The sequence below is a fragment of the Pongo pygmaeus genome, chromosome 16 (assembly GCF_028885625.2).
Source record: "Pongo pygmaeus isolate AG05252 chromosome 16, NHGRI_mPonPyg2-v2.0_pri, whole genome shotgun sequence".
Taxonomy (NCBI): Eukaryota; Metazoa; Chordata; class Mammalia; order Primates; family Hominidae; genus Pongo; species Pongo pygmaeus.
Window position 1 is genome coordinate 27,415,875 of NC_072389.2, and position 26,894 is coordinate 27,442,768.

Sequence of the window (26,894 nt, forward strand, 5' to 3'; positions counted from 1 at the left end):
GTGTTAATCTGCTAGGACTCATGATTTCATGATGTCCACGGACCTCCTCCAGAGCTGAGGGCTCCTTGAGGTACGTAGTGCAGTTTTCTGATTTTACCGATGAGCAAACAAGGCCCCACGAGGAGAGAGGAGGTGCTCTGGAGTAAGAAAATGCTGGTCTGCATCCTGGGCGCGCGTGTCCTTTGTTTTCCGACACGGACAATTACTCAGTTGAGACTGTTTCCTCCTCTGCAAAGTGGATTATCATAGTTCTACTTCATGCAGTCACTGTGAAAGGTGCAGATGGTGTGTGTAGAGCACTTAATCCAGGGCCAGGTGCACGGTAGGTGCTCAATAAAAATTAGTTCTTTTTGCTGCTATCCAATCCTGCTGACCAGTGGCCGGCAGTCATGGTTCTTCACTCTTTTTTGTTTTTTGTTTGAGATGGGGTCTCGCTCTGTTGCCCAGGCTGGAGTGCAGTGGTGCAATCTTGGCTCACTGCAGCCTCTGCCTCAAGGGTTCAAGCAATTCTCCCACCTCAGCCTCCTGAGTCACTGGGACTATAGGTGTGTGCCGCCACACCTGGCTAATTTTTTTTTATTTTTAGTAGAGACGAGGTCTTGTGATGTTGGCCAGGCTGGTCTTGAACACTTGGCCTCAAGCAATCCGCCTGCCTTGGCATCCCAAAGTGCTGCGATTACAGGTGTGAGCCACCGTGCCAGGCCGGCTCTTTGCTCTTTACTGGAAGTCTCTTTTCCCTCCAGACAAAGTTAGCCCAAAGGTTAAGCCAGAAGAAGGGAACGTGTCATAGAGTGAGGTCACAGGGCTGGCTTGGAATAGGCTTCATCCCTATCTGCTCTGTCCCTGCAGTGACTTCCTCCTGTCATCCACATGCTGTATTTGCATGCTGTCACATCTTGTTCTGCTCATGAAGACTTAATTAAATATCAAAAAAGAGATATACCAAAGTGGGAAGTGTCTTCGCCTTGCTCTCTGTAGGGCGGAGAGGGCAGCCTGGCTTTGGTGCCTGCTCACCATGTCCAGCGGGTGAACCTCCACTCTCAGCGCCATGGCTGTCAAGTTGGGGATGAATGCCTGCCCTGCCTGCTTCCTGGGGCCACCCTTGGCATTGGATAAGGACGTATCCTTAAAATGGGTCCTAAACTGGCTGGGCGTGGTGGCTCACGCCTATAATCCCAGCACTTTGGGAGGCCAAGGTGGGTGGATCATCTGAGGTCAAGAGTTGGAGACCAGCCTGGCCAACATGGTGAAACCCTGTCTCTACTAAAAATATAAAAACTAGCCAGGTGTGGTGGTGGGTGCCTGTAATTGCAGCTACTTGGGAGGCTGAGGCAGGAGAATTGCTTGAACTCAGGAGACGGAGGTTGCAGTGAGCCAACGCGGTGCCACTGCACTCCAGCCTCGGCAACGGAGTGAGACTCCGTCTCAAAAAGAAAAAGCGTCCTAAACTAAGACTGAAAAGCAGAGAATGAACAGAAGGAATTATTAGAGTTTGGTAGCAAGTTATTGGATTTTAGGTATTTACATTTAAAACAAACAAAACAACTCTTAAAAACTGAAACTGTGAAAAGCCAACACCTAGTATCACATTTCCTGAAAATGAACTTTGAATCTAGTACTACACATTATAAATGAAATAATTTTAGTCAGAATTTGCATTTCAGGTAATTACTGGTAAAGGCAGTCAGTTTCTGTGACATGGAAACTGTGAAAAAATGGAGTGAAAGTCCCTTTAGGGGACTAAGAAATGAATAATGCATGCTAGCGTTTAATTTTCTGCTTGTTCTTGCCACATTCTTTTTGTATTTTTTTAACAAATTTATTGAGGTATAATTTAAATACCATTAATTTCACCCCTTGGAAATGTATGATTAAATTATTTTTACCAGATTTAGAGTTTTGCCACCATCACAAGTTCTAGAACATTTCATCACCCCATAAGGATCCCTGGGACCCGTTTCCAGTCAACCCTTGTTGCTTTCCCCAGCCTTGGGCAGCCCTGATCTTTCCGTTTCTCTAAATTTACTTTTTCTGGAAAGTTCATATAGATGGACCGACCCCATCTTCTGCGTCTGGCTTCTTTCCCCAGCATCGCTTCTAAGCATTCATCCGTGCACGAGCTGTGCCGCATTTTCTTTATCCCTTCACCACGGATGGACATTTGGAATGTTTCCAGTTTTCGCCTCCTTTGTATAATGTTGTTATGAGCATCAGTGCTTTGTGTGGACATGTGTTTTCATTTCTTTTGGGTGGATTCCTAGTAGAATTGCTGGGTCATATGGTAAATTTATGTTTAACTTCGTAAAAAACTGCCAAACTGCTTTCCACAGTGGCTAGCCCATTTTACATTCCCACTAGCAATGTATGAGGGCTCCAATTCTCCACATCTTGGCCTTTTCTCATATTTTGTCTTAGAAATTCCACTTCCATTTGAATTATAATCAAATAGAAAAGATGCTTTTGTGATAACACAGACATCTCAATTAGATGAAGTGTTCGACTGTGTACCTTTGGTTTAACAGCAGCCTAGTAATTGGGAGGAATTGATTTATGTTGCTGAACAAATGGGCCAGTTGCCAAGGGAGCATATGGCAAATAATTAATGAGAGTTTGCTATGGCCTTTCTTATAGAACATACTCCATCTGGCCTTCCGCTGCTTTATCAGGGTCATCTAATTATTTAGGAAATGCAAGCAGCTTCCCTTAGATGGCAGGTTGTTGGTAGCTGTATGTGTCTGTGGGGTGTCCAGGCCTGAAACAGCAAGACCCATGACTTACCATTTGAATAGATGTGGTACACAGTGGCAGATATAGACCCCCTCACGTCCACACAGGCTTTCGTGTGTGCTAACTCCCTTGCGGACTGGAACGCAGTAATTTCCTGTGCTTCTTTCCAGATCGTGCACAGAACTCTGGCGGCCATGCTGGGTTCCCTTGCAGCACTGGCAGCACTGGCTGTGATTGGCGATGTAAGTTGTCACAGTCCCAATCCCTGGCTCACCACTCAGTGGAATGTCAGCTCAAAGATGTTCCGGGATTCAGGCTTTCGCTGGTTTTTTCACTATTTTATATGCCACGTCCATGTTTTTGCCCAAGAACCATGCTAGAGGTATGAACTAACAAGCTACAGCATTGAAGAGTATTTTTCATTAGGTTTTGTCACACACTCACATCCCACTGGTGTGATTCCTCATCATGGCTGAGGAAAGGCTCCTCATGGGCATGTTTGCCTAGGGCTGTGGAGCTGGGTTGTGGTGGGGCTGGATCTGGGTGTTGGAACTAGAAGGGACCGTCCTAGCTGGTGCAGAAAGGTGGGAGTCAGTTGGGCCAGCGTCTGTCCTGCAGAGATCAGGAGGCCCCTGGAGAGGCGTGTTTGGGGATGAGGGTGTCCTGTTTGGGTCTGAGCAGGGCCTCTCTGGCAGGGACATGGGAAACAAATGTAGGGAAAGAACAGAGACCAGTGGCCACTGGGGATGGAGGCCCAGAGTTGTCTGAGAGGCAGTGCTGGAACCCACCTGAGAGTGGGACAGATGGCCATGCCAGTTCCTGTCATCTGGCCTCAGGCACAGCACTGCAGAGAGCACATACAGACTCCACTAGGAATGTAACCAGGGGCCAGTCCCGCCATGTGGGAGCTGCCAGAGGCAGGGGCTAGAAAAAATTTTATTACTAAATGCATAGATTTGACATTATAGATGCCCTGGGTCAAGACTGTTTTTCAGCAGCGATATAATCCAACTTCAAAGGCAAGTGGATGGTGATGGTGAGATTTCCAACCCTGGCCTGCCCACTGAGTGGGTCTGCAGCAGGGGGCAGCGCTTCATTAGGCTCATCACTGGGATGGCGGCGCATGGAGTAATTGGCAAATTTGTGCTTTGATTGCAGAGACCCAGCCTGACCCATGTGGTGGAGTGGATTGATTTTGAGACACTGGCCCTGCTGTTTGGCATGGTAATTACAGCCCTCCCCGTGGGACTGGGCTCCACGCCTGCGGTAACCGGGCCTTCTCTGGTCTCCGCCACTGAGAGTCCTTCATTATGTTAAAGACACAGTGCCTAGGGCTTGACTGAGAAGTGTTAGTGCAGGTCTCATGAATCTCTCCTGAGGAGGAATGGAATGGGGCTATGGTTCGTGAGCGGGAGAATTCCAACCCAAGGCATGTCTGACGATGAAATCATATTGCCATTTAGAAAAGCTAGCAATTCTTTTGAGTTATTGCCGTTAAAATAAAAAAAGGACTATCCCAGATAAATAAACTATGTAGGAGTTTCAGTGGGAGAGAGAGTACCTTTCATTGTGTGAATAAAGGAAGGTGTCACTCCTAAGTATTAGTTGGGTGTTTGCTAATTGATCATAGTGCCCAGTGGCCACTCTGTACTGTGAGGAATGCCACCAAATCCACCTGCAGGAACTCGAAGTGCCCAAACAGTCCAGTGAGACCACAGGAGGGCTCTTCCTCTCTGGGCTAGAAGACTTGCTCTGTGTACAGCTGGGCACTATAGATCCTCATTTTCCTTGCCAACATTTCATCCCTCCCAAGGCTGGCTGACATAGCGGAGGGCCCAGCTATGTGACCTGATGGAAACTGTGCTGCCATCCTCTGTGGGTGGCACGCAGGGAGGCAGGCCAGTGCTCTAACCCTGGCTTCACAGGGTAACTAATACTTGTGTCAGGTCTGAGAACGTATACAGGGTTTGGGCATCTGGATAGAAGAGAGGAAGTGTACCAGATATCCCTGAGATATGCCTTTTTAAAAAAAGGAATGCTATATTAGTTTGCTAGGACTATGTAACAAAGTACCATAGACCGTGTGGCTTAAATAATATTTTCTCACAGCTCTGGAGGCTGGAAGTCCGATATCACGGTGTGGGCAGGCATGGTTTCTCCTGAGCCTCCCTCCTGGGCTTGTAGATGGCACCTTCTCCCTATGTTTTCACTTTGTCTTTCCCCTGTGTTTCTGAGTCCTGAGACCCTCATCCTATAAGGACATCAGTCACACTGAATGAGGGCTCATCCTAACAACCTCATTTTAACTTAATTACCTCCTTCAACGCCCTCACTCCAAATACAGTCACGTTCCCAGGTACTAGGGGCTAAGACATGAACATATGAATTTTGGGGGACACAGTTCAGCCTATAAAAATGGCTTCAGCATGTTTTTCTCGGTGGAATTCAGTTCAGCAAGCACTGGCAGGTTCTGCGATTCTGGAACTGCAGGGTACAGGGTCGTTACAACCAGGTCCCTGCCTTTTCTCCCCCATTTCCTGGCAGCCAACCACCCATGGGGCCATTTACCCCCATCCCTGAGTTCTAGTCTCCCTGGGTGGTTCTGTCAGCAAAAGTGTAAAACGCCACGCAGGTCTCCACACGCTTGTCTCCTCATGCGTGTTCACGTGAAGCTCCACTGGTGTGCAAAGCCCCACGCTCCACCGTCAGCTCTCAGTGGCCTTTTGGGTGAGGATGAACATTGATGGTCATTCTGGACATGGTGGATATTTACACTGGGTCTAAATTGACTGGGGACATTTTTGTTTTCTGTAGTTTATTTGAGAGACAACGGTGTCTATTGGGACTCCTGTTTACCAAGTATTGTAATTGGAATAATTATATTGCATTTTCACAACCTGACGAAGTATAGAACATCCAGAGGTAAGGTGAGAAAACTGAAGGACAGAAAGGTTAATTCATATTTTTGTTCAAGTTCGGACTATTTTTTTTCTTTTTTTGAGATGGAGTCTTGCTCTGTTGCCCAGGCTGGAGTGCAGTGGCGCGATCTCGGCTCACTGCAAGCTCCGCCTCCTGGGTTCATGCCATTTTCCTGCCTCAGCCTCCTGAGTAGCTGGGACTACAGGTGCCCACCACCACGCCTGGCTAATTTTTTGTATTTTTTTTTTTTTTAGTAGAGACGGGGTTTCACTGTGTTAGCCAGGATGGTCTCGATCTCCTGACCTCATGATCCGCCTGCCTCGGCCTCCCAAAGTGCTGGGATTATAGGCGTGAGCCACCGCGCCCGGCCTCAAGTTTGGACTGTTTTTAAGTGGCAGAATCAGGATCTGAACTTGCATCTTCTCATTCCAAGTTCAACACATGGTGACTGCCATCTAAGAGGTGAAGCAGAGGAACTTCCAGAACATTCACTAGTTGAAATGTCTGGTTGATAAAATTTGGAATAACTGGGACGTGACTTTTTATTAGGATCCAGGATGGCTGTTTTCACCAACTCATCATCCTCACTGGAAAGAAACAGGTGATAGGCATTCTGGGTTCACCTGGAACCCAGGGAGCAATCGTTTCAATACAACTGCTCCCAAATTGGTGAGAAAAATCGGTTTAATTATTTTAGAAAACAAAATCGAACACAGTTTTTGCATCGTAGAATGTTTAAGTGTTGCTTGTGTGGACACGTAGGTGCAGAAGGCCCGCCCCACTTCTAGCTTCGTGGCTGTGAGCAAGCCACCTCACACTCTGATCCCATTTTCTAGTCTATAAAACAGAGGGTGAAAGTAACACCTGATGGGTTTTTTTTTCTTTTTTTTGGTGAGGATCAGATGGGATGGTAATGTGCCTTGAGGACAAATCCCTGGACGCACACATATAGGCCCAAAACTGCTAGCAGGAGGCTCCATTCGAGGAGTTAGTGTACTATTCCAGGAAGCGACTGTCTTTTCTGCATCTCAGAGTGAGGAGCTTGGTGATGTGGTGGCTTTCAGAGGCCAGAGCTCAAATGTGTAACTGATCATGCTGATGTTGTTTTAATATGGTGTCCTGCTAAAAGATTAGCCTTGTCTTCTTCTTCTCTTTTCCCCGTAGATGATCTTAGTAGCCATATTTTCAGAAACGGGATTTTTCGATTATTGTGCTGTAAAGGTAGGTATGATGTTGCATTTAATAATTCTATCCTGATTAATTTATATATGTGTTTTTCTGACATTATATATTTAGGAAACAAACATTTAAAACAAACATTGAAGAATTCCATCCTTTTAAAGGTTGCTTCTGCAGGGCAGGGTATGCTTGCTGTGTTAAGTTGTATGGCTCTGAGCGGCACTTTCAGCTGCTCAGTAAATAAGTGAAGAAGGAGGTCAAGGAAAAGGGTACTCAGGTTGAATGTTTGTGTATTATTTAAATTGTCTGGTGAGATCTACACATCAAAAATTGTTTTGCATATTAGAGTATCCCAATATTTCAAGCCATTAGCTTCTGATTACTTTGCTTTTTGGTGAAATAATTTCCATGATTACTTCCTAAATATTGAATATATACACATTTATGTTTTTAACTGGAACCCTGGGGAGCTTCACCAGCCAGCTCTGGCCTCCAGGATTTGTACCTGTCCTGTCATTCAGGGTTGGCAAGAGGAGAGCTCAACGTGTGTGCCATGCCCTGCTAATGCAGTCTAGTGCTGTGCTTGAATATATATATATTTTTGAAACTGAAAAGGTCTTTTTAAAAATTACTCAACAGGCCAGGTGCAGTGGCTCACGCCTGTAATCCTAGCACTTTGGGAGGCCGAGGTGGGTGGATCATGAGGTCAAGAGATTGAGACCATCCTGGTGGACATGGTGAAACCTTGTCTCTACTAAAAATACAAAAATTAGCTGGGCGTGGTGGTGCACACCTGTAGTCCCAGCTACTTGGGAGGCTGAGGCAAGAGAATTGCTTGAACCCCGGACATGGAGGTTGCAGTGAGCTGAGATCACACCACTGAACTCCAATCTGGGCAGCAGAGTGAGACTCTGTCTCAAAAAAAAAAAAAAAAAAAATTACTCAACAAAGCCCTTTGCAAATTCTGAATGATAGAACTGTGCTATGATTTTTGTCATCTTTGTGCCCCAACTTGTGCATGCCAGGTAGATATTTGGTCTATTACTCCTTACTATTAAAAGTATCCCTTAGTTCCCCAGAGATCAGCAGACACTAGGCTCACATGGATCGCAAATGTCAAAGCCCAGGTTGTCTAACCAGAATACCGATGTCATTACGGGGACTGAGGGTTACCATCTTGTGGCAAATTAACCATCACAGGGGCTCTGTGAAGGAGGAGGATCACAGGGCTGACAGTGTTGGCTAGGGAGGGTTTAGAATGCCCAGGAACTGCGGTGGCCAGCACTGTCTCATCCCGGCCCCCCTAGGACTCCGTGGGTCTACATCTTAACCCATGAGGCAATGTTAGTTTGGCTCCCTGTTCTTAAAGTCACTAATGAAAGGCTGCCTCTGTTCTACAAGCCTGCTGACTCTGGCTTGTACTCTCTGTGTGTGTGCGGCCAGGCATACCGGCTCTCCCGGGGACGGGTGTGGGCCATGATCATCATGCTGTGTCTCATCGCGGCCGTCCTCTCTGCCTTCTTGGACAACGTCACCACCATGCTCCTCTTCACGCCTGTGACCATAAGGTATGCAAAGCACCTCTGCTGTGGGGGTTGCAGCCAGGTTCTGGCAGGCAGGGGCTCTGGCTGCATGGCCTGGCTCCAGGCTCCATTCTCAGGTGCATGAAAAGGTGGGCGGTTGAGCCCACAGCTCACTGCATTCCAGGCCAGCTCGTGTCTGCTTTGTGTGACTGCAGTACGTGCTACAAGCAGTGGGGCCTCAGAAGCTGGTGGCAGAAATGCCTGCGGGAGGTGGAAGACATAGGCCTTGCTTTCCTGGAGATTGTGGTCTCATGGGGAGACACATGGACAAGAATGGCTCACCCCTGGTGAAACCCCGTCTCTACTAAAAATACAGATATTAGCCAGGTGTGGTGGCACGTGCCTGTAATCCCAGCTACTGAGGAGGCTGAGGCAGGAGAATCCCTTGAACCCGGGAGGCGGAGGTTGCAGTGAGCTGAGATTGCACCACCACGCTCCAGCCTGGGCAACAGAGCGAGACTCTGTCTCAAAAAAACAAACAAAAAACGGCTCACCCCAGACCACCAGGTGCCCAGGTGCCAGGAGTCCCTGTCCATGTTCCTCTCCATCACCATCTGCCACCTGGGCCGGCCCGGCAGGTCACACACATGCACAGGGCTCACAGGGTCACGTAGCTGGGGGAAGGTGGAACAGCCACCACGAGGTTCCTCATCAGAGGCTTGGAGGGTCGCAGGACCAACGGGGCTCGGAAGAGCCAAGGCTCAGTCTGGCAAGGCTTTATAGGACAACTCTGGGAAAGAGAAGTTCAGTTCAATTCAATTCAATTCAATTCAATTCAATTCAATTCAATTCTTTTAATTCCATCCACTTTAATCATCCATCATTTATTGAGGGCCGTAGGCCTGTTTATCCAGAATCTTCTGTGGCGTGAGCTGCGGTACCAGTCCTTGTGTGGACCCCTTCTGAAGGCATGGATCTGTGTGTTTCCATATGTATGCTCTCTATTTTAAAGACGGCTCCCCAGCATGTCAGCCTCAGGGCTGGCCCTGAGGACACAGAGGGCGAGAGAGGGGCCTCTCAGGGAGTCACCCTCCGGTCCTGCTTGGTAGTAGGGTGTCTTGAACAAGTCACTTCAGGTGCACTGATCTGGGTTGTAACGGCAAAGAGATTAACCTGAGCTGGCATTCTGAGGGCTCTGTGAGCCACGGGGCCTGCCTGGACACAAGGCATGGGGCACAGAGCAAGTTCCAAGGCCCCACGGGGCTGCTTCCAGGGCTCTGGGTTAATTTGAGGGACGCCTTTGGTGTTTGAACAGTGGTGGCTCTTAGAGAAGGAGTGGGGTGGGGAGGAGCAGGGAGTGGCCAGCGCTGCTATAGAGGTAGATGCAGGATCCCCAGGCCATCTGCTGCCTCCATGTGGAGACATGGGTTCATACCCAGGCTCCTGCAAGCTGGGCTACACTGTCACAACCTGTGTGGCATAGGAGGGGTGCTGGGCTCTCAGCCTCCTCTCAGGGTGTGGTACCGCCCCTCTCAGTGCCCGGGGTGGAGAGTCAATGAGGGAGGGTGTGAACATGTTTGAAGGCTGCTGTACACTGTCACATGCACTACTGACAGCACCAAACTGTGCCTCCTGGACACGTCAGGGGACAAGAGCCAGGCCCATCTTCCCCTTCTAACCAGCATGACTCTGCTGCTGCCCTGGCTTGAAGACCTCCAAGTGTCCTCACACTCCCCCATGGCAGCCTGGTGAGAGCAGGGTTCCAGAGCTGGGGTGCACTGGGCACATTGTTCCCAGCATCCCCGTATAGCCCGGGCAGCTGAGGGGTTTCTCAGCCTTGCCAGAATTTGTTCACATCCTCACTACTTGGAACTGCCTTTGTCGTGTTGTTAGAGCAGTAATTCCATTTATTAGTCAAAAATTTATATCTTTCAAGATTCCAGTGCTGGTGTTCTAAGATTCCCTATTTATCTGACCATATTCTTTATGGCTTTGTAAGTGCTGGCCACATTCTTCCCCTTTGTCTGGACTAAGTGGCTTTGGTCCTTATAGTTAACAGCTAGTTCCATTGAGATGGATGCGCCTTCCTGCTTGGTCTGGCACTGTTGACTGCTGCACACACATATTTTCTTGCTAGAAGCAGATCCTGGGAGCTTCCTCAGCACAGTGCCGCTGCTGCCTGGGATCAGAGGCTCATCTGTGGAGCCACTCCTGCTTTGGTCCCCAGGCACACTCCTTCCTCAGCTCCCAAATGGCTCCATGGGCCTGTGCTCCTCAGGCCAGCAGAGGGGAGGCTGTGTGGCCGGCTGCACTCAGAGCTGAGGGCCGGGGGTGGTGGGAGGCCTCTGAGTGAGACCCGAGGCCGGGTCCTGTGTGGGAGTGGGCTGTGCGGATGAGCAGGTGTGGGGGATGCTGTGATGTGCCTTCTACACTTTCTTTAGAGCAATGTTTCCCAACTGTGTGCATACTGGGTCCCCTGGGGAGCTGTAGAGCACCACTGCCCGGGCCCACTCCCAGGCACTGATCTGTGCTGGCCAAGTCGTAGGACTCCCAGATTCCAGCACAAATCTTGTGTGAGGCTGTGGTGGAGCTCCACAGCTGTAGAATGTGGCTTGACAGATCTGTAGGGTGAATACAGTTAGCACGAATTGATTGTACACTCCAAGATAGCCAGAGAGAATAACTGGAATGCTCCCAGGGTAATGAACAGATTGATATTTAAGGGGATGGGTATCCTAGTTACCTGGTTTGATTATGTGAATTATTACATTATCATATGCACCCTGAAAATGTATGTATGTATGTATATATCTAGTATGTATTATAGCAATAAAAAGTAAATAAATAGAAAATACATAGATGAATGAAACAAAGGGAGGGGGTAAGAAGAGAGCCTAGGGCCTTGGTGTCCAGGAAGGGGGAGGTGGGAAAGGGGCTGAGTCAGCAGGCCCTGTGTGAGCCATCTGCACTGCCTCCACACTGACCCCCACAGCACCGGCTTGCCTGTGGAGGGCCTGCCCTACCCTGGGGGCCAGTGCTCCCTCCAGACCTAGAAGTGTTGGGGAAAGGGTACCTGACCACACTGAGGGTTTGGTGGCTGGAGGCTCACTCTGGAAAGGAATGTAACTCTCGGAGTGAGCTGTGGCCTGCGGGGGTTGTTGCAGTTGTTCATTCCCCCCAGCACTGCCTTCCCCACAGGTGTGTGTGTGTGTGTGTGTGTGTGTGTGTGCGCACCTCCCTTATACAAGCAAGCACCTTAAAAATCTCTGGGTTGCATGTGGGCCTTTCACGATGTGTGTAGTGGGACTACTTTCATTTTCCTCCATTTGTGACAGGTTGTGTGAGGTGCTGAACCTCGATCCAAGACAAGTCCTGATTGCAGAAGTGATCTTCACAAACATTGGAGGAGCTGCCACTGCCATCGGGGACCCTCCAAATGTCATTATTGTTTCCAACCAAGAGCTGAGGAAGATGGTACGTACCAGCATGCTAGGGTTGCTTCCAGTAAACACACACGTCCACTTACTTAGCGCTCTACCTCACATGGACGCCTTTGTTAGAAATCAAGATCATTACGCCACCTCTTCACAGTAAGTGCTACTGGGCATCTCAAGACTGGGATGTTAGGTGACTGGTCCTTCAATCCTAGAGTTAACTGGCTTGAATTGACTTCATACTCATTCTGATCAGTTTTTAAAGAAATGACTGGATAGCATGATATAGTTAGTCATAGTATGTTATATTAATTGTATTAATAGGAACTGAGGTTTCTTCCAACTTACATTAAAAACAAAATGACCTGTCCCCTCTCACTGGAAATATGGGATTCCCAAACTGTGGTGGATTAGTTTACTGATGAAGGACTTAAAATTTATTTTTTAAGGGTCAGAAATGAATGTCTTTAGAAATTCTTTGAAAGCCCCATATAAATATTAGGGTATAATTTCTTTGTATACTGTAATAAAGACAAAGTATTAGAAAGTGCAAGGTATTTTACATATCTTCAAGGTGAAAATTGAACTATATCAATTTTCATTCTCTACTCTTTGGTCATTAGAATTTTCTCAATCTCCCTTCTCTCAGGTATCAGTGAAAATGCTTCCACATTGGTGTTATTTCTTGTAGAAGATGTGTTTGATATGTGTGTGTGTGTGTGCCTGAAGGGTGTCAGTGTGTTTGTATTTGAACGCTGTGTTCCATAAATATATTTAAACCTTTGAGAATCCATGGCTCCAGGGTGTTAATGGCCGCTTCATGGAAGCAGTGTGCTCCAGAGGTTCTGGGTATGGCTCTGCATTCCCTAGCTGCCCTGGGAAACTGCTTGGCAACACTTCACCAACTTTGCCGTGTGAGCTGAGGTGTGTAGCCATAATCATGCCACCCTGGAGCATGTCAGGTGGTAACAGATCCTGCAGTTTATCCTAGGGGCACCTGTTATCCAGGATGGAGCTCATGCTCATTGACTAGAACTATTTTTAGAAAAAAATTGTGTTGTTTCATTCCATAAAAAAGTAATATTTTTTTTGGTAGAAAACAGAAGTCTCACAGACATGCACATGCACACACAATAAAAATTCATAATTCCACAAACCAGAGGTAAATTCTTTTAATATTTTGATGCAAATAGCATCCTAGAGTGTTTGTATGTGGATATAGATGAATACAAAAGACAGCACAGCCTCTGATTCTGGCCAGCATGGAGTAACAGGGCCTGGATTTACTCTCTTGCCTGGGATAGTCAAACAAAACAAACAAAAATAAACCGAAACCAGACAAAACACATGTAACAATGGTAACCAAGTCACTGGACACCAGGCACAAAGGGTCAGTGATCCCTGTGAGACGGGAAACAAATGCGGTGAGCTCTATGACCTCCAGCTCACTACCTCGAGAGAGCTTCCAGAGTGTGGTGCAGGGAGGGATGACCCAGGCCGAGCCCATGAGACCCCCTGAGTTGAGAGGATGAAGCTGAAAGTCTGGGGAGACCAGAGCAGCGAGAGTCCAGAGAGGACACAGCTGAACCGCAGAGATCCTCAGAGGGTCCCTTGGGAGTGTTCAGCAGAGTGTTCAGATCAGTGCATTCACGCAAGAAGATTACATGAGACCGGGGGAGAACAACCCAGAAAGATGAGAGGGACGAGTGCTTGACGCACATGACAGGAATAGTAATGATGTCTGTTCTGCCAGGCAGGCTGGAACCTCTTAATTTATGGAGCACTGGGTAGAGTACTCACAAGCGTCTTGTCTCAGTTGTGAGGGGTAATTAACTATAAACTGAACACTGCTCTGCTTCCACCTAAGAAATCTTGAAAGTAAGACCCCAAAGAACCAAACTGTTTCTAAGTATTTTAACTGCATCCCAGAACAAACCTCAAGAATATTTAGAGTGATACAAAAATACTCAACAACACACAGGGTAAAATTTATAATGTCTGGCAACCAATCACTGATTATCAGGCATGTAAAGAAGCAAGAAAATGTAACCTATGACAGTGATGATACAAACCATTTGAAACTAATGTAGAACAGACACAGGTGTTAGAATGAGCAGACTAGGACATTAAAACTGTTATTATAATGGTGTTACATTCACCAAGTTATATTCTTGGTGTTACATTCACCAATATAACACTTGGTGTTACATTCACCAATATAACACTTGGTGTTACATTCACCAATATAACACTTGGTGTTACATTCACCAATATAACACTTGGTGTTACATTCACCAATATAACACTTGGTGTTACATTCACCAATATAACACTTGGTGTTACATTCACCAATATAACACTTGGTGTTACATTCACCAATATAACACTTGGTGTTATATTCACCAAGTGGCAACATTAAAGATATTAAAAAAGCCCCACATCAAACATCTAGACATGAACATTACAATGTCTGAGATAGAAATACACTTGCTGGGATTAGTGGCATATTAGATATTACATAAGGAAAGATTAATGAAGACATAGATCCAAAATGAAACGGAGTAAAAAGATAATAACAAGGACTGAAAAGCATTAGTGAGCTATGGGAAAACTTCAAGTGGCCTAACATATGCAATTCTCATCTCTGAAGGAGAGAGGGGAACGGAAAAAGGCATCTGAAAAATGGTCCTAAATTCCAAATTTTATGAATGGTATAAACCCACAGAATCAAGAAGTTCAATGAAGCCAGAGCCCAAGAAACACGTAGAATACTACAGTAAGGCACATCATAATCAAATTATTTGAAAGCAATGATGAAGAGAAAATCTTAGTTTCCAAAGAAAAAGACACGTTACAGGCGAGGAAACAGAGATAAAGACGACAATATATTTCTCTTTAGAGATAATACACGTGTGAAGGCAATGGAGCAATACCTTTAAATACTGCAAGAAAACACCTGTGATCTCAGAATACTACACCCAGTGAAAATCTCTTTTTCTTATGTACAAAAAACAGACTTTTTCTCATACAGAAAAGCTAAAAAGAATTCATCAGCAGCAGACCCACATGGTAAGACACACTAAAGGAAGTCCTTAAGGCAGAAGGAAAATGACACCAAATGGAAACATGGATCTTCAGAAAGTCATGAAGAATACTGAAAAGGGCGACTACAAGGGTAAATTCACATAATTTAAAAAATTACTTAAACCCCTTTGAAATAATTATTTAAACAAAATAATAATGTAACATGTAAGTAGAATTGATGATAACAATAAAATAAAGCGTGAAAGGGGAGAAATTAAAATATATTAATGTGTCAGGCGCGGTGGCTCACACCTGTAATCCCAGCACTTTGGGAGGCTGAGGCGGGTGGATCACAAGGTCTGGAGATCGAGACCATCCTGGCTAACACGGTGAAACCCCGTCTCTACTAGAAATACGAAAAAAAAAAAAAACTAGCTGGGCATGGTGGCATGCGCCTGTAGTCCCAGCTACTCAGGAGGCTGAGGCACGAGAATTGCTTGAACCCAGGAGACGGAGGTTGCAGTGAGCTGAGATTGAGCCACTGCACTCCAGCCTGGGCGAAAGAGTGAGACTCCATCTCAAAAAAAAAAAAAAGTATATTAATGTAAGATTTTTTATAGTATATGTGAACTAGTATAATTTGAAGGTAGTCCGTGAAAGTTAAAAATGTATATGATAAACTCTAAAGCAACCACTAAAAGGAAAAACAAAGAGTAACAGCTAATGCCAACAAAGAATATAAGTGGAATCATAAATAGTATTTATTTAATGGAATGGAACTTAGAAAAAAGGCAAAAGGAAGCAAAGAAATGATGGAACAAATATAAAACAAATTGCAAGAGTTAAACCTAACTATATTTAATAATTACATAATTTAAATATCCCAATTAAAAAGCAGGGATTGTCAGATCAAACAAGCCCCATCCAACTATACATGCTCCTCAACTGACTTTGGGATTACATCCAGATAAACTTATTGTAAGTTAAAAATATCATAAGCCAAAATATGTTTAATATACCTAACCTACTGAACATCATAGCTTAGCCTAAGCCCACCTTAAATGTGCTCAGAACACTTATATTAGCATACAGTTGGGCAAAATCTAACACAAAGTCTATTTTATAATAAAGTGCTGGATAGCTCATGTAACATTGAATATTTTACATTACATCAAAGTTGGGATGGTTTTGCACCATTGTGAAATTGAAAAATTGTAAATTGAACCAAATTCAGTCAGGGAACAGCTGCATTATGCTGCTTACAAGACACACATTTAAAATATAAAGATACAAGGCCAGGGGCAGTGGCTTATGCCTGTAATCCCAGCACTTTGGGAGGCTGAGGCTGGTGGATCACCTGAGATCAAGAGTTCAAGACCAGCCTGGCTAACATGGTGAAACCCCGTCTCTACTAAAAATACAAAATATTAGCCGGGTGTGGTGGCGGGCACCTGGAATCCCAGCTACTCGGGAGGCTGAGGCAGGAGAATCGCTTGAACCCGGAAGATGGAGGTCACAGTGAGACAAGATCACCCCATTGCACTCCAGCCTGGGTGATGAGTGAAACTCCATCTCAGAAAAAAAAATGTGTGTGTATATATATATACATATATATGTGTGTGTATATATATACACATATATATGTATGTGTGTATATATGTATATATATATAGACAAAAATACGTTAAAAGTAAAGGGATGGCAAAAGACTCATCAGAACAAAGTGGCTATATTAATATCTGACAAAGTAGACTGCAGAGCAAAGAATATTTCTAGGATTAAAGAACATTTCATTATAATAAAGGGGTAAATTCATATAGTGAACATAAAAATTACATTTATACAACCAATGACAGAGCTTTAAAATATGTGAAACTTGGTAGTACTGCAGGAGGAATAGGTAAATCCTTAATTATAGTAGGAGAGTTCAGTACAATTCTCACAATAATTGAAAGAACAAGTAGAGAGACAATCTACAAGGATACAGAAAACTTCATTATTGTTAACATGACCTAGTTGACATTTATAGAAAACCCCACTCAATATCAGAAGAATGTATATGTTTTTCCAAGTGCACTTAAAACATTAACCGAAATAGATTCTAGGCCATAAGACAGATCTCAATAAATTTAAGAAGATTCAAGTAATATAAAATATTTTCTGATGACCACAGTTGAATTAAATTAGAAATTAATAAGAAGGATATTTGGAAAATCCTCAAATATCTGGAAACTAAATAACACACATTTCAGTAATCCAAGGGTCAAAGAAGAAAGTGAGATTGAAATTAGAAAGTATTTTTGTACTCATCAGCTTGGAATGCCATAACCAAATACCATAGACTGGGCAGCTTAAATAACAGCCATTTATTCCTCACAGTCTGGAGGCTAGAAAATTCAAGATCCAGTGGATCTCATTCCCTGGTGAGGGCTCTCTTCCAGGCTTGCAGATGGCTGCTCTCTCACTGTGTCCTCATGTGGCAGGGAGGCGGGGAGAAGAGGCAGAGATGAAGCTCTCTGGCATCTCTTCTTACACAGGCGTTAATCCCAGTGTGAGGGCTCCACCCTCATGACCTCATCTAAGCCCTATCACCTCCAAAAGACTCCATCTCCTAATACCACCCCACTGAGGGGGTGAGGTAGGGCTTCGGCAACAGTACTTTCGGGGAAACACAATTCAGTCCCGAGCAATTTTGTGTTGAATTATAGTGAAAACAGAACATATCAAAATTTGTGGGATTCCTCTATAGCAGAAGTCAGTAGACTTCTTAAAAGGCCATATATAGTTAATTTTATAGGCATGTGGGCTGTACGGTCTCCATTGCAATTACTCAGCTGCACCACTATATAGCAAGAAAGCAGCCATAGACAACACATAAATGAATGGATATGGCTATATTCCAGCTCCACGTGTGCTAGTCCCTACTGTAAAGCTGTATTTAGAAGGAAATTTATAACACTAAACACCTGTATTTGAAAAGATGTGTCTCAAATTCATAACCTCAGCTTTATCCTATGGAATCATAAAGAGAAATTAAACTATAAGCAGAAGAAAAAAATATATACAGACTAGAAAAATAGGGAACATCAACGAAAGCAAAAGCTGGTTCTTTGACAAGATCAATAATATTGATAAACATCTCGCCAAGCTGATGAGGAAAATGAGACAGAAGATTCAAATTACTAGTATCAAGAATAAGAGTTGTTATATTACAACACAGCATACAGACATTAACACTATTATTAGAGAAGATCATGGACAACTGTATGTAAACTATATGACAACTTAGATAAAATAAACAATTTTTTGGAAAGACACATTCTTTAAAACTTCACTCAAGAAGAAGCAGGTAACCTGAGTAGCCCTATATCTATAGAAAGAATCAAATATGTAGTTAAAAACCTTCCCACAAAGAACGAAACAAACATAAACAAACAACTCAGGCTAAGATAGCTTCTTTGGTGAATTCTCCCGAATAGTTAAGGAAAAAATAATGTCATAATACCAATTCTATACAAAGCTTTACAGTAAATTGAAGAGGTGAGAATATTTCCCAATTAATTCTGTGAGGCCTTGATATGTAAACTAGACAAAACCAGTATGAGAAAAGGCAACTATAGACAAATATTTCTTGTGAACACAGATTTAATATTTAAAAAATTAGCAAATCCAATTTAACAATATATAAATAGGTAATACATCTTAACCAAGTAGAATTTATCCAGGAATGGAAGATTCTTATATTTGAAATATTAATCAATGTAATTTACTATACTAACAAACTAAATGAGAAAACCATATGATCATCTCAATAGATGCAGAAAAAACATTTGGCAAAATCCAATATCTATTACTGATAAAATCTCTCAAGAAACTAGGGATAAAAGAGAAATTCATCAGCCCAATAAAGAACATCTGAGAATCTATAGCTAGCATCATTCTTCATTGAGGATAACTGAATGATTTCCCTCTAAGATCAGAAACAAGACAAGGATGTCTGTTCCCACTGTTTTTATTCAACATTTTATTGGAGGCTGTACCTCATGTGATAATGCAAGAAAAGAAATACAAAGCATCAATATTGGTAAGGAAGAATTAAAAGTTTTTATTTGCAGATGACACAATCATCCATGTAGAAGATTTGGTGCAATCCACAAAAGAGCTCCTACAAATAATAAATAAATTTGACAAGGTTGCAGGATATGGAGTCCATATACAAAAATTAATGGTTTTCTATATTTAGCAATAAATAACTGAAAATTAAAATTTCATTTACAGTAGCACAAAACATATGCTGTATTCAGTGTTGCACATGACCAAACATATGCAAGGCCTGTATACTGAAAACTACAAAACTGCAGAGTAATTAAAGAAGATCTAAATAAATTAAGAGGTACACCTTGTTTATGGGCCGGAAAACTCAATATTGTTAAGCTATTCATTCTTTCCAAATTAATCTATAAATTCAAGCAATCCCCATAAAAACTATAGCAGGTTTTTTCTTTGGGTAGAAATTGACAAGCTGATTCTAAAATTTATATAGAAATTCAGAGTATCCAGAATGACAAAAAAAGAAAACAAAAACAAATTGAAAGGGCTAGTACTTCCTGACACCAAGATTTATTATAAAGTCTCAGTAACCAAGACAGTGGTTTTGGCATCAAGACAGACAAATAGATAAATGGAATAAAGTAGGGAGTGTAGATACAGACCCACACATAAGTGAACTACTGATTTTTGACAAAGGTGCAAAGCCAAGTCAGCAGAGACAAGATAGCATTTTCCACAAATTGTCCTGGAACAAATGGATATTCATATTCAGGAAAAATGAACTTTAGTCCACACCTCCCACTATATCCACAAATTAACTCAAAGTGGATCATAGATGTAAGTGTGAAACCTAAAACCTTAATTTCTAGTGGAAAACCTAAGTTGTAGTAGAATAGGTAGAAAAATAGTTCAAGTGAAGATGTGGCTACTGTACTTCATTAGACCCTTTTTAGAACTTGGCTTTCAACTTGCTATTTTTTCTCTTCTTTTTATGACAACATTTAATGAATGCTGCAAGAGTTTAACTCTCCTGACTAGCATCACGTTAGTGTTAATGTAAAATCCTAGGCATGGTGTATTTCTTACACACAATCTGAATTAACTGTGTCATTTTAAGCCTGCCCTTACAGTCCTAGATCGAAATATTCTGAACTAAACAATACGATGTGACCTAAGACAGACACTGGCTGTGTTTCTACCAAGCCATGTAGAAAACTGAGGGCAAAGAGCAGTCTGTCAGACCATTGCTACAATCCTCCATGGCATACTGACAAGCCTTTTTAAGATATCCAGATTTTAAATATGATGGTAGGAGAGAAAGGTGAGGGCCCTGGAGGTGAGTACACTCTATGGTCTTGCTAAGGCTCAGCCCAGGCTTGTCATACAATTTTCTGCCAAAGTGACATTCTCTGGGGAGATGGCCTTAGGACTGTCCTTGTTTTACTGAAGATAGCATTCCTTGTCTTCTACTTAATGACTTTCTCTGAATTTGGGAATTAAACTGTAATGGAGTCTCGCCCTGTTGCCCAGGCTGGAGTGCGGTGGTGTGATCTTGGCTCACTGCAACCTCTGCCTCCTGGGTTCAAGCAATTCTCCTGCCTCAGCCTCCTGAGTAGCTGGGATTACAGGTGCATACCACCACGCCTGGCTAATTTTTATATTTTTAGTAGAGATGGGGTTTCACTGTGTTGCCCAAGCTGGTCTTGAATTCCTGACCTCAGCTGATCCATCTGCCTCGGCCTCCCAAAGTGCTGAGATTACAGGCATGAGCCACCATGCCCAGCCTTGATTTTAATTTATTTCACCGTAGTTTGGAGTTAAGGAAATACTTCTCTGTATGGAGACACAGATGCACTCATAGTTTCAGGGACAGTGTCTTCAGCAGAGATAAATTTATAAAGCCTCATTATCAATAGTGACAGCACAAACATACATTTTCATCACATGATGTGCATATTTATTTTGCATTGTTTAGTTGTTCATCAAGGAACTCAAATAGGAAGAAAACAGATTATGAAATAAAACTTAAGTTTGAAATTAATTTAAAAATTATTCCTGAAGAGGAAGTCCTAGTCAGAGTAATCAGGCAAGAGAAAGAAATAAAGAATACCCAAATTGGAAAAGAGGAAGTCAAACTATGTCTGTTTGCCACTGATATGATCTTATACCTAGAAAACTCTAGACTCCTCCAAGACTCCTAGATTTGATAAATGAATTCAGTAAAGTCTCAGGTTACAAAATCAATGTACACAAATCAGTAGCACTGCTATATACCAACAATGACCAAGCCAAGAATCAAATCAAGAACTCAATCCCTTTCACAATAGCTACTAAAAAAATAAAATACCTAGGGATATACTTAACCAGGGAGTTGAAAGATGTCTAAAAGGAGAACTACAAAACACTGCTGAAAGAAATCATAGATGACACAAACAAATGGAAATGCATCCCATGCTCATGGATTGGAAGAGTCAGTATCACAAAATGACCATATTGTCCAAAGTAACTTACAGATTCAATGCAATTCCTATCAAAATACCAGTATCATTTTTCACAGAATTAGAAAAACCAATCTTGAAATTCATATGGAACCAAAAAAGAGCCTGAATAGCCAAAGCAATCCTAAACAAAAATAACAAATCTAGAGGCATCACATTACTCAACTTCAAATTATACTAAAAGGCTGTAGTAACCAAAACAGCATGGTACTGGTATAAAAGTAGACACCTAGAGCAATGGAACAGAATTGAGAACCCAGACATAAAGCCAAATACTTACAACCAACTGATCTTCAACAAAGTATACAAAAACATAAACTGGGTAAAAGACACTCTATTCAGTAAACGATGCTGGGAAAACTGGCTAGCCACATGAAGAAGAATGAAACTGGATCCCCATCTCTCATGATATACAATATAACTCAAGATGGATTAAAGACTTAAATCTAAGACTTGAAACCATAAAAATTCTAGAAGAAAACCTATGAAAAACTCCTCTGGACACTGACCTAGGCAAAGAATTTAGGACAAAGACCCCAAAAACAAATGCTGCAGAAACAAAAATAAATGGGATCTAATTAAACTGAAAAGCTAATGCAGACTGGGCATGGTGGCTCACGCCTGTAATCCCAGCACTTTGGGAGGCCAAGGTGGGAGGATCACTTGAGGTCAGGAGTCAGAGACCAGCCTGGCCAACACGGTGAAACCCCATCTCTACTAAAAATAAAAAAAAAAATAGCTGGCTGTGGTGGTGCATGCCTGTAATCCCAGCTACTTGGGAGGCTGAGGCAGGAGAATCACTTGAGCCAGGGAGGCAGAGGTTGCAGTGAGCTGAGATTGCACCACTGCACTCCAGCTTGGGTGACAAAGAGAGACTCTGTCTCAAAAAAAAAAAAAAAAAAAAAAAAAAAAAAAAAAAAAAAAAAGAAGAAAATAACCATCAAAGTAAACAGAAAACCTACAGAATGGGAGACAATATTTGCAAACTATGAATTTGACAAAGGACTAATATCCAGAATCTATAAGAAACTCAAACAAATTAGCAAGAAAAACAAATAATCCCAATAAAAAGTAGGCAAATGACATGAGTAGACATTTTTCAAAAGAAGATATGCAACTGGCCAAGAAACATATGAAAAAATGCTGAACATCACTAATCATCAGGGAAATACAAATTAAAAGAACGAGATATCACCTTACTACAGCCAGAATGGCCATTATGGCCATTATTAAAAAAGTCAAAAAACAATAGATGTTGGCACAGATGTGGTAAAAAGGGAACGCTTATACACTTCTGGTTTGAATGTAAATTAATCAACCCCTATGGAAAACACCGTGGAGATTTCTCAATGAACTAAAAGTATATCTACCATTCAATCCAGCAATCCAGTCACTGGATATCCACCCAAAGGAAAAGAAGTCATTATATCAAAAAGACACCGGCACACTTATGTTTATCACAGCCCAATTCGCAACTGCAGAGATATGGACTCAACCTAAATGCCCATCAACAGATAAGTGGATAAAAAAAATTTGAGGGAGAGAGAGAGATATGCGTGTGTATACACCCACACACACCATAGAATACTACTCAGCCATAAAAAAGAATGAAATAATGTCTTTTGCAGCAACTTGGATGGAACTGGAGGCCATTATTCTAAGTGTAGTAACTCAGAAATGGAAAAGCAAATACCACATGTTCTAACTTGTAAGTGGGAGCTAAGTTGTGAGTATGCAAAGGCATACACTGGTAACGAGAACATTGGAGACTAGGAAGAGGGGAGGTCAGGAGGGGTTGACGGATGAAAAACTACATATTATGTACAATGTCCACTACTTTGGTGACGGGTGCACTAAAATCCCAGACTTCACCAGTATATAATTTATCCATGTAACCGAAAACCACTTGTACCCCTAAAGCTAATGAAAAAAAAATTCACAAAGAAAACGAATACTTATGTAGTTCGGAGGAATAATAAACAAATCAGTACTAGAGTTTGGAACAGTAAAGAAGTCACATCTGAAAACTCGTCCACATTTTCCGAGCATTAGGCAGAAATGACAGGAAGTTGTGAGGAAAGTTCTTGCCACCTACCATTGCTGCACCAGGCTTAGGTCTCTCAGGTCTCTTGGGATAACTCTCTGTCGGTGGAATTTCCAGCACTGGACAGGTAGGTAGGGAGGACCTCCAGGATCCACCGCATGGACAACCACTTATTCCCCAGCCACAAGCCTCCCTTGGGTAAGCATGAGTCGGCCTGGCTGTAGCATCCACGTGCACCAACCCACTGCACCTTCAGCTCCTAACAAGCTGACAGGATAAAGTTTTTCTTTGCTGGTTACATTTGCTCCTTTATGCCTGTTCTACAGAGATTCACCGTGGTGAACAAAACTATTCAACTATCTTTAAAATAATACCTGAAAAGTCTCTTGAGGGAAGCGTGCCCCTATGCTTCTGAATGGCATCTGTCTAAGAAGACAGGTTTCCCTTCATGCCCCACGTTATGTACTTGGATGTTTTTTATACTTTTCCCACTATACCGTGCGCTGGGCTTGCTGGGACATTCTTCCCGTTTTCCCACCATGCCGTGCGTGCTGGGGCATTCTTCACGTTTTCCCATCATGTCTTGCATGCTGGGACGTTCTTTCCGTGTTCTCACCATGCCGGGCATGCTGGGGCGTTCTTCAGGCTTTCCTGCCATACTGTGCGTGCTGGGACATTATAATTATGTTTTCCCACCATGCCTTGCATGCTGGGGCATTTTTCACGTTTTCCCACCATGCCGTGCTTGCTGGGGAGTTCTTCAGGCTTTACCTGCCGTACTGTACACGCTGGGACGTTCTTTACGTTTTCCCATCATGCCGTGCGTGCTGCCACGTTCTTCCTGTTTTCCCACCATCCCATGTGTGCAGGGATGTTTTTCACATTTTCCCACCATGCCATGCGTACTGGGGTATTCTTCAGGCTTTCCCTGCCATACTGTGCATGCTGGGATGTTCTTTATGTTTTCCCAACATTCTGTGTGTGCTGGGATGTTTTTCACGTTTTCCCAGCATGCGTTCTTCAGGCTTTCCCTGCCATACTGCACATGCTGGGACATTCTTTATGTTTTCCCATCATGCTGTGCATGCTGGGACATTCTTTACATTTTCCCACCATGCTGTGTGTGCTGGGACCTTCTTCATATTTTCCCACCATGCCGTGCCTGCTGGGGCGTTTTTCCTGCGTTCCTGCCATGCTGCATGTGCTGTGAAGTTCTTTGGCCTCTCCTCCACTACTGTTTTTCCCCGACTCCATTGGGTGATAATTTAGACAGTGTCTCTCTCTTGTGGGCCCTGCTCTGCCTCTCTGGCCCCCTCTGAATTTCCTTTGCAGGTTTTTTTTGGTTTGTTGGTTTCCACACACCTCTTCAATATCTGTGGTCTCAGGGGTCTTCGTTTTTGACCTTTTTCTCCTCTCAGATCAGCACTGGGTAACAGAGCTCATCCCCTCCGTGGCTTGCTCTGTTTTCAGCATGCTGGGATCTGTGTCTCTGCCAGAGGCTCTTCCTTTAGACCCATGTGTGCCAGGACCCCTGCACCTATGCTTGATGGATCCCTCACAAGCAGCGAGACCCACACCCGCGTCCGGCCCACACGCATTCCTGCAGTGCTGGGTCCTGTCATTACCGGGCGTCTAGACAGGATTATATTTTCAAATTACACCATGCATATTTTACTAAAATATTCAATAGATTCAGCTAAACACTTCGTAAGAAGTTTTTTAATTTTTCACATGGAAGAATTCAAGAAATCATTTTGGCTTGAGCCCCTCCCTTACGACCTAATGGACCATTTTGACTTGTCACAGAGCTAGCCTGAAGCATCATTCCTAGAAAATGATATTGGTGGGCCAGAAGTCCTTCAGGCGTGTCCCCTTAAATGTATGTAGGTTATGAATCTGGGAATGTTCTAATCTGATTGGGGGTTCCTCTTTTGTTTGGTTTACGTGCCTAATATTTGGCCATTTAATCTATCAAATGAGGACAGTGGGGAAAATTAAGAAGAAAATGACTGAGTGGAGCCCATAACAAAACAATACAAAGCAGAAGTGGCACCTTGAAGCAGAAAGAGTGCATTTAGGCGCTGAATTGATGTGAGTGTGCTGGTGGGTGGTTTTGTTACTGGGAACACAGAGGAGAGTCTAGGAAATTACAGAGGCACGTAAAAGCAGCAGGGTGGCCCAGATACCTGCACCTAATAAGCTTAGTGCAAACATCTACATCCCACTGCACACTGCATCTGCCTGTTTCCTAAAATGATCAGTTTGGATTTTTCCCTTATCATTGCTCTTTTGATGAATCCACCCATCACAAGTCTAGTAGCAACCAAATGCTTCACTCAGTGCTGTGTCATTTTGCTGTGGACGCACACCCAGGACCTCCTTACTTTTTTTTTTTTCTTTTATCTACTCATCACTTTTTTCTCCAATTGCCCCAAGATTTCAAATGGGGCAAAACTTTATGGTTATTATGTTCTAAAGGGACCAAGAATTACTCAGGATATAGGTACTTCTGTCTTCTTGGGACATTTTCTCTAAAAAATATTAACAATTGCATTTCATGACCCAGCTAGTGTATAAATATATTAGTAATATAGTTTAAATCATTTTCTCTGACCCAACAGTTCGTTTTTTTTTTTTTTTTTTTTTTTTTTGCTTTTGAGTTTAGAAGAATTTAAAACAGTTTCATAAGCCCCTAAAAGTATCGTGGACCTTTTTCAGGTATCTGGGGTATGAATTATAGAGATAAAGACAAAATTCAATGTCATACCCCCATTGAAGAACTGTTGGGAAAGTGGTGAATTCTTCTATATGATCACCCAAAGCATTCCACGACTCCCGCCTCTGTGTGGTTTCCCTGCCATCTGTCCAGGAATTAGCTTATACAGCTCCATCTGTCATTTGTAATGCTGTTTTCAAGGACAACCATTGGGTGTACCGGTAACTGCAAGGAATTAAGCATTTCAGATTATTCTATATTGGCAAGCTCTAAACTTTGACACAACTTCATTGATAATGGCCTCTAATTGTGTTGTATCTTTAATAATGTTGAAAGTGATTTCACATATTTTCTAAAAGTGAGAGGAAAAATACATACATTTTAATAAGGAACAATTAATATAGTTTAAATCACTCAAATCCAGACCTTTGGAAGGTAATTTTCCAAACTCCCATCGTGGGATCCTCACTAACGTTCTGTGTGACTTGCCACCCCTCTACCTATGTAAGAGGTTCCCAAGGGTCCCAAGGCAGAGCTGGACTGCCCGTGGTCCCTCCCACCCTGCCCCATGTCACTCCCCATGGTCGTGCATTGTCACTGTGCCTCTGACCCCCTCTGTGGCACCTGTAATCCATGAACACTACAGAAAAGACCTTGAGTTCTTGCCAGATGGCCAGCTTCATGGGGATAGGAGCCTCATCTGTCCTGCTGGGGGCTCAGGAGGTGCCTGCACAGATGTGCTGAAGGTGTAAAAGCGCATGGTCTGTGAAAGAACAGAAC

At 43.3% G+C, this 26,894-nt stretch overlaps 1 protein-coding gene across 1 annotated transcript in view; it reads left to right on the forward strand.

The window, feature by feature from the left end:
• The window catches only part of OCA2 (OCA2 melanosomal transmembrane protein), a 347,971-nt gene that overhangs the window by 100,387 nt on the left and 220,690 nt on the right, over positions 1-26,894 (forward strand). The window contains exons 10-14 of the mRNA XM_054452341.2: positions 2,898-2,969; positions 3,886-3,951; positions 6,811-6,867; positions 8,269-8,393; positions 11,684-11,822. Coding sequence (XP_054308316.1) covers positions 2,898-2,969; positions 3,886-3,951; positions 6,811-6,867; positions 8,269-8,393; positions 11,684-11,822 — 459 coding nt within the window. The remainder of the gene's footprint in view (positions 1-2,897; positions 2,970-3,885; positions 3,952-6,810; positions 6,868-8,268; positions 8,394-11,683; positions 11,823-26,894) is intronic.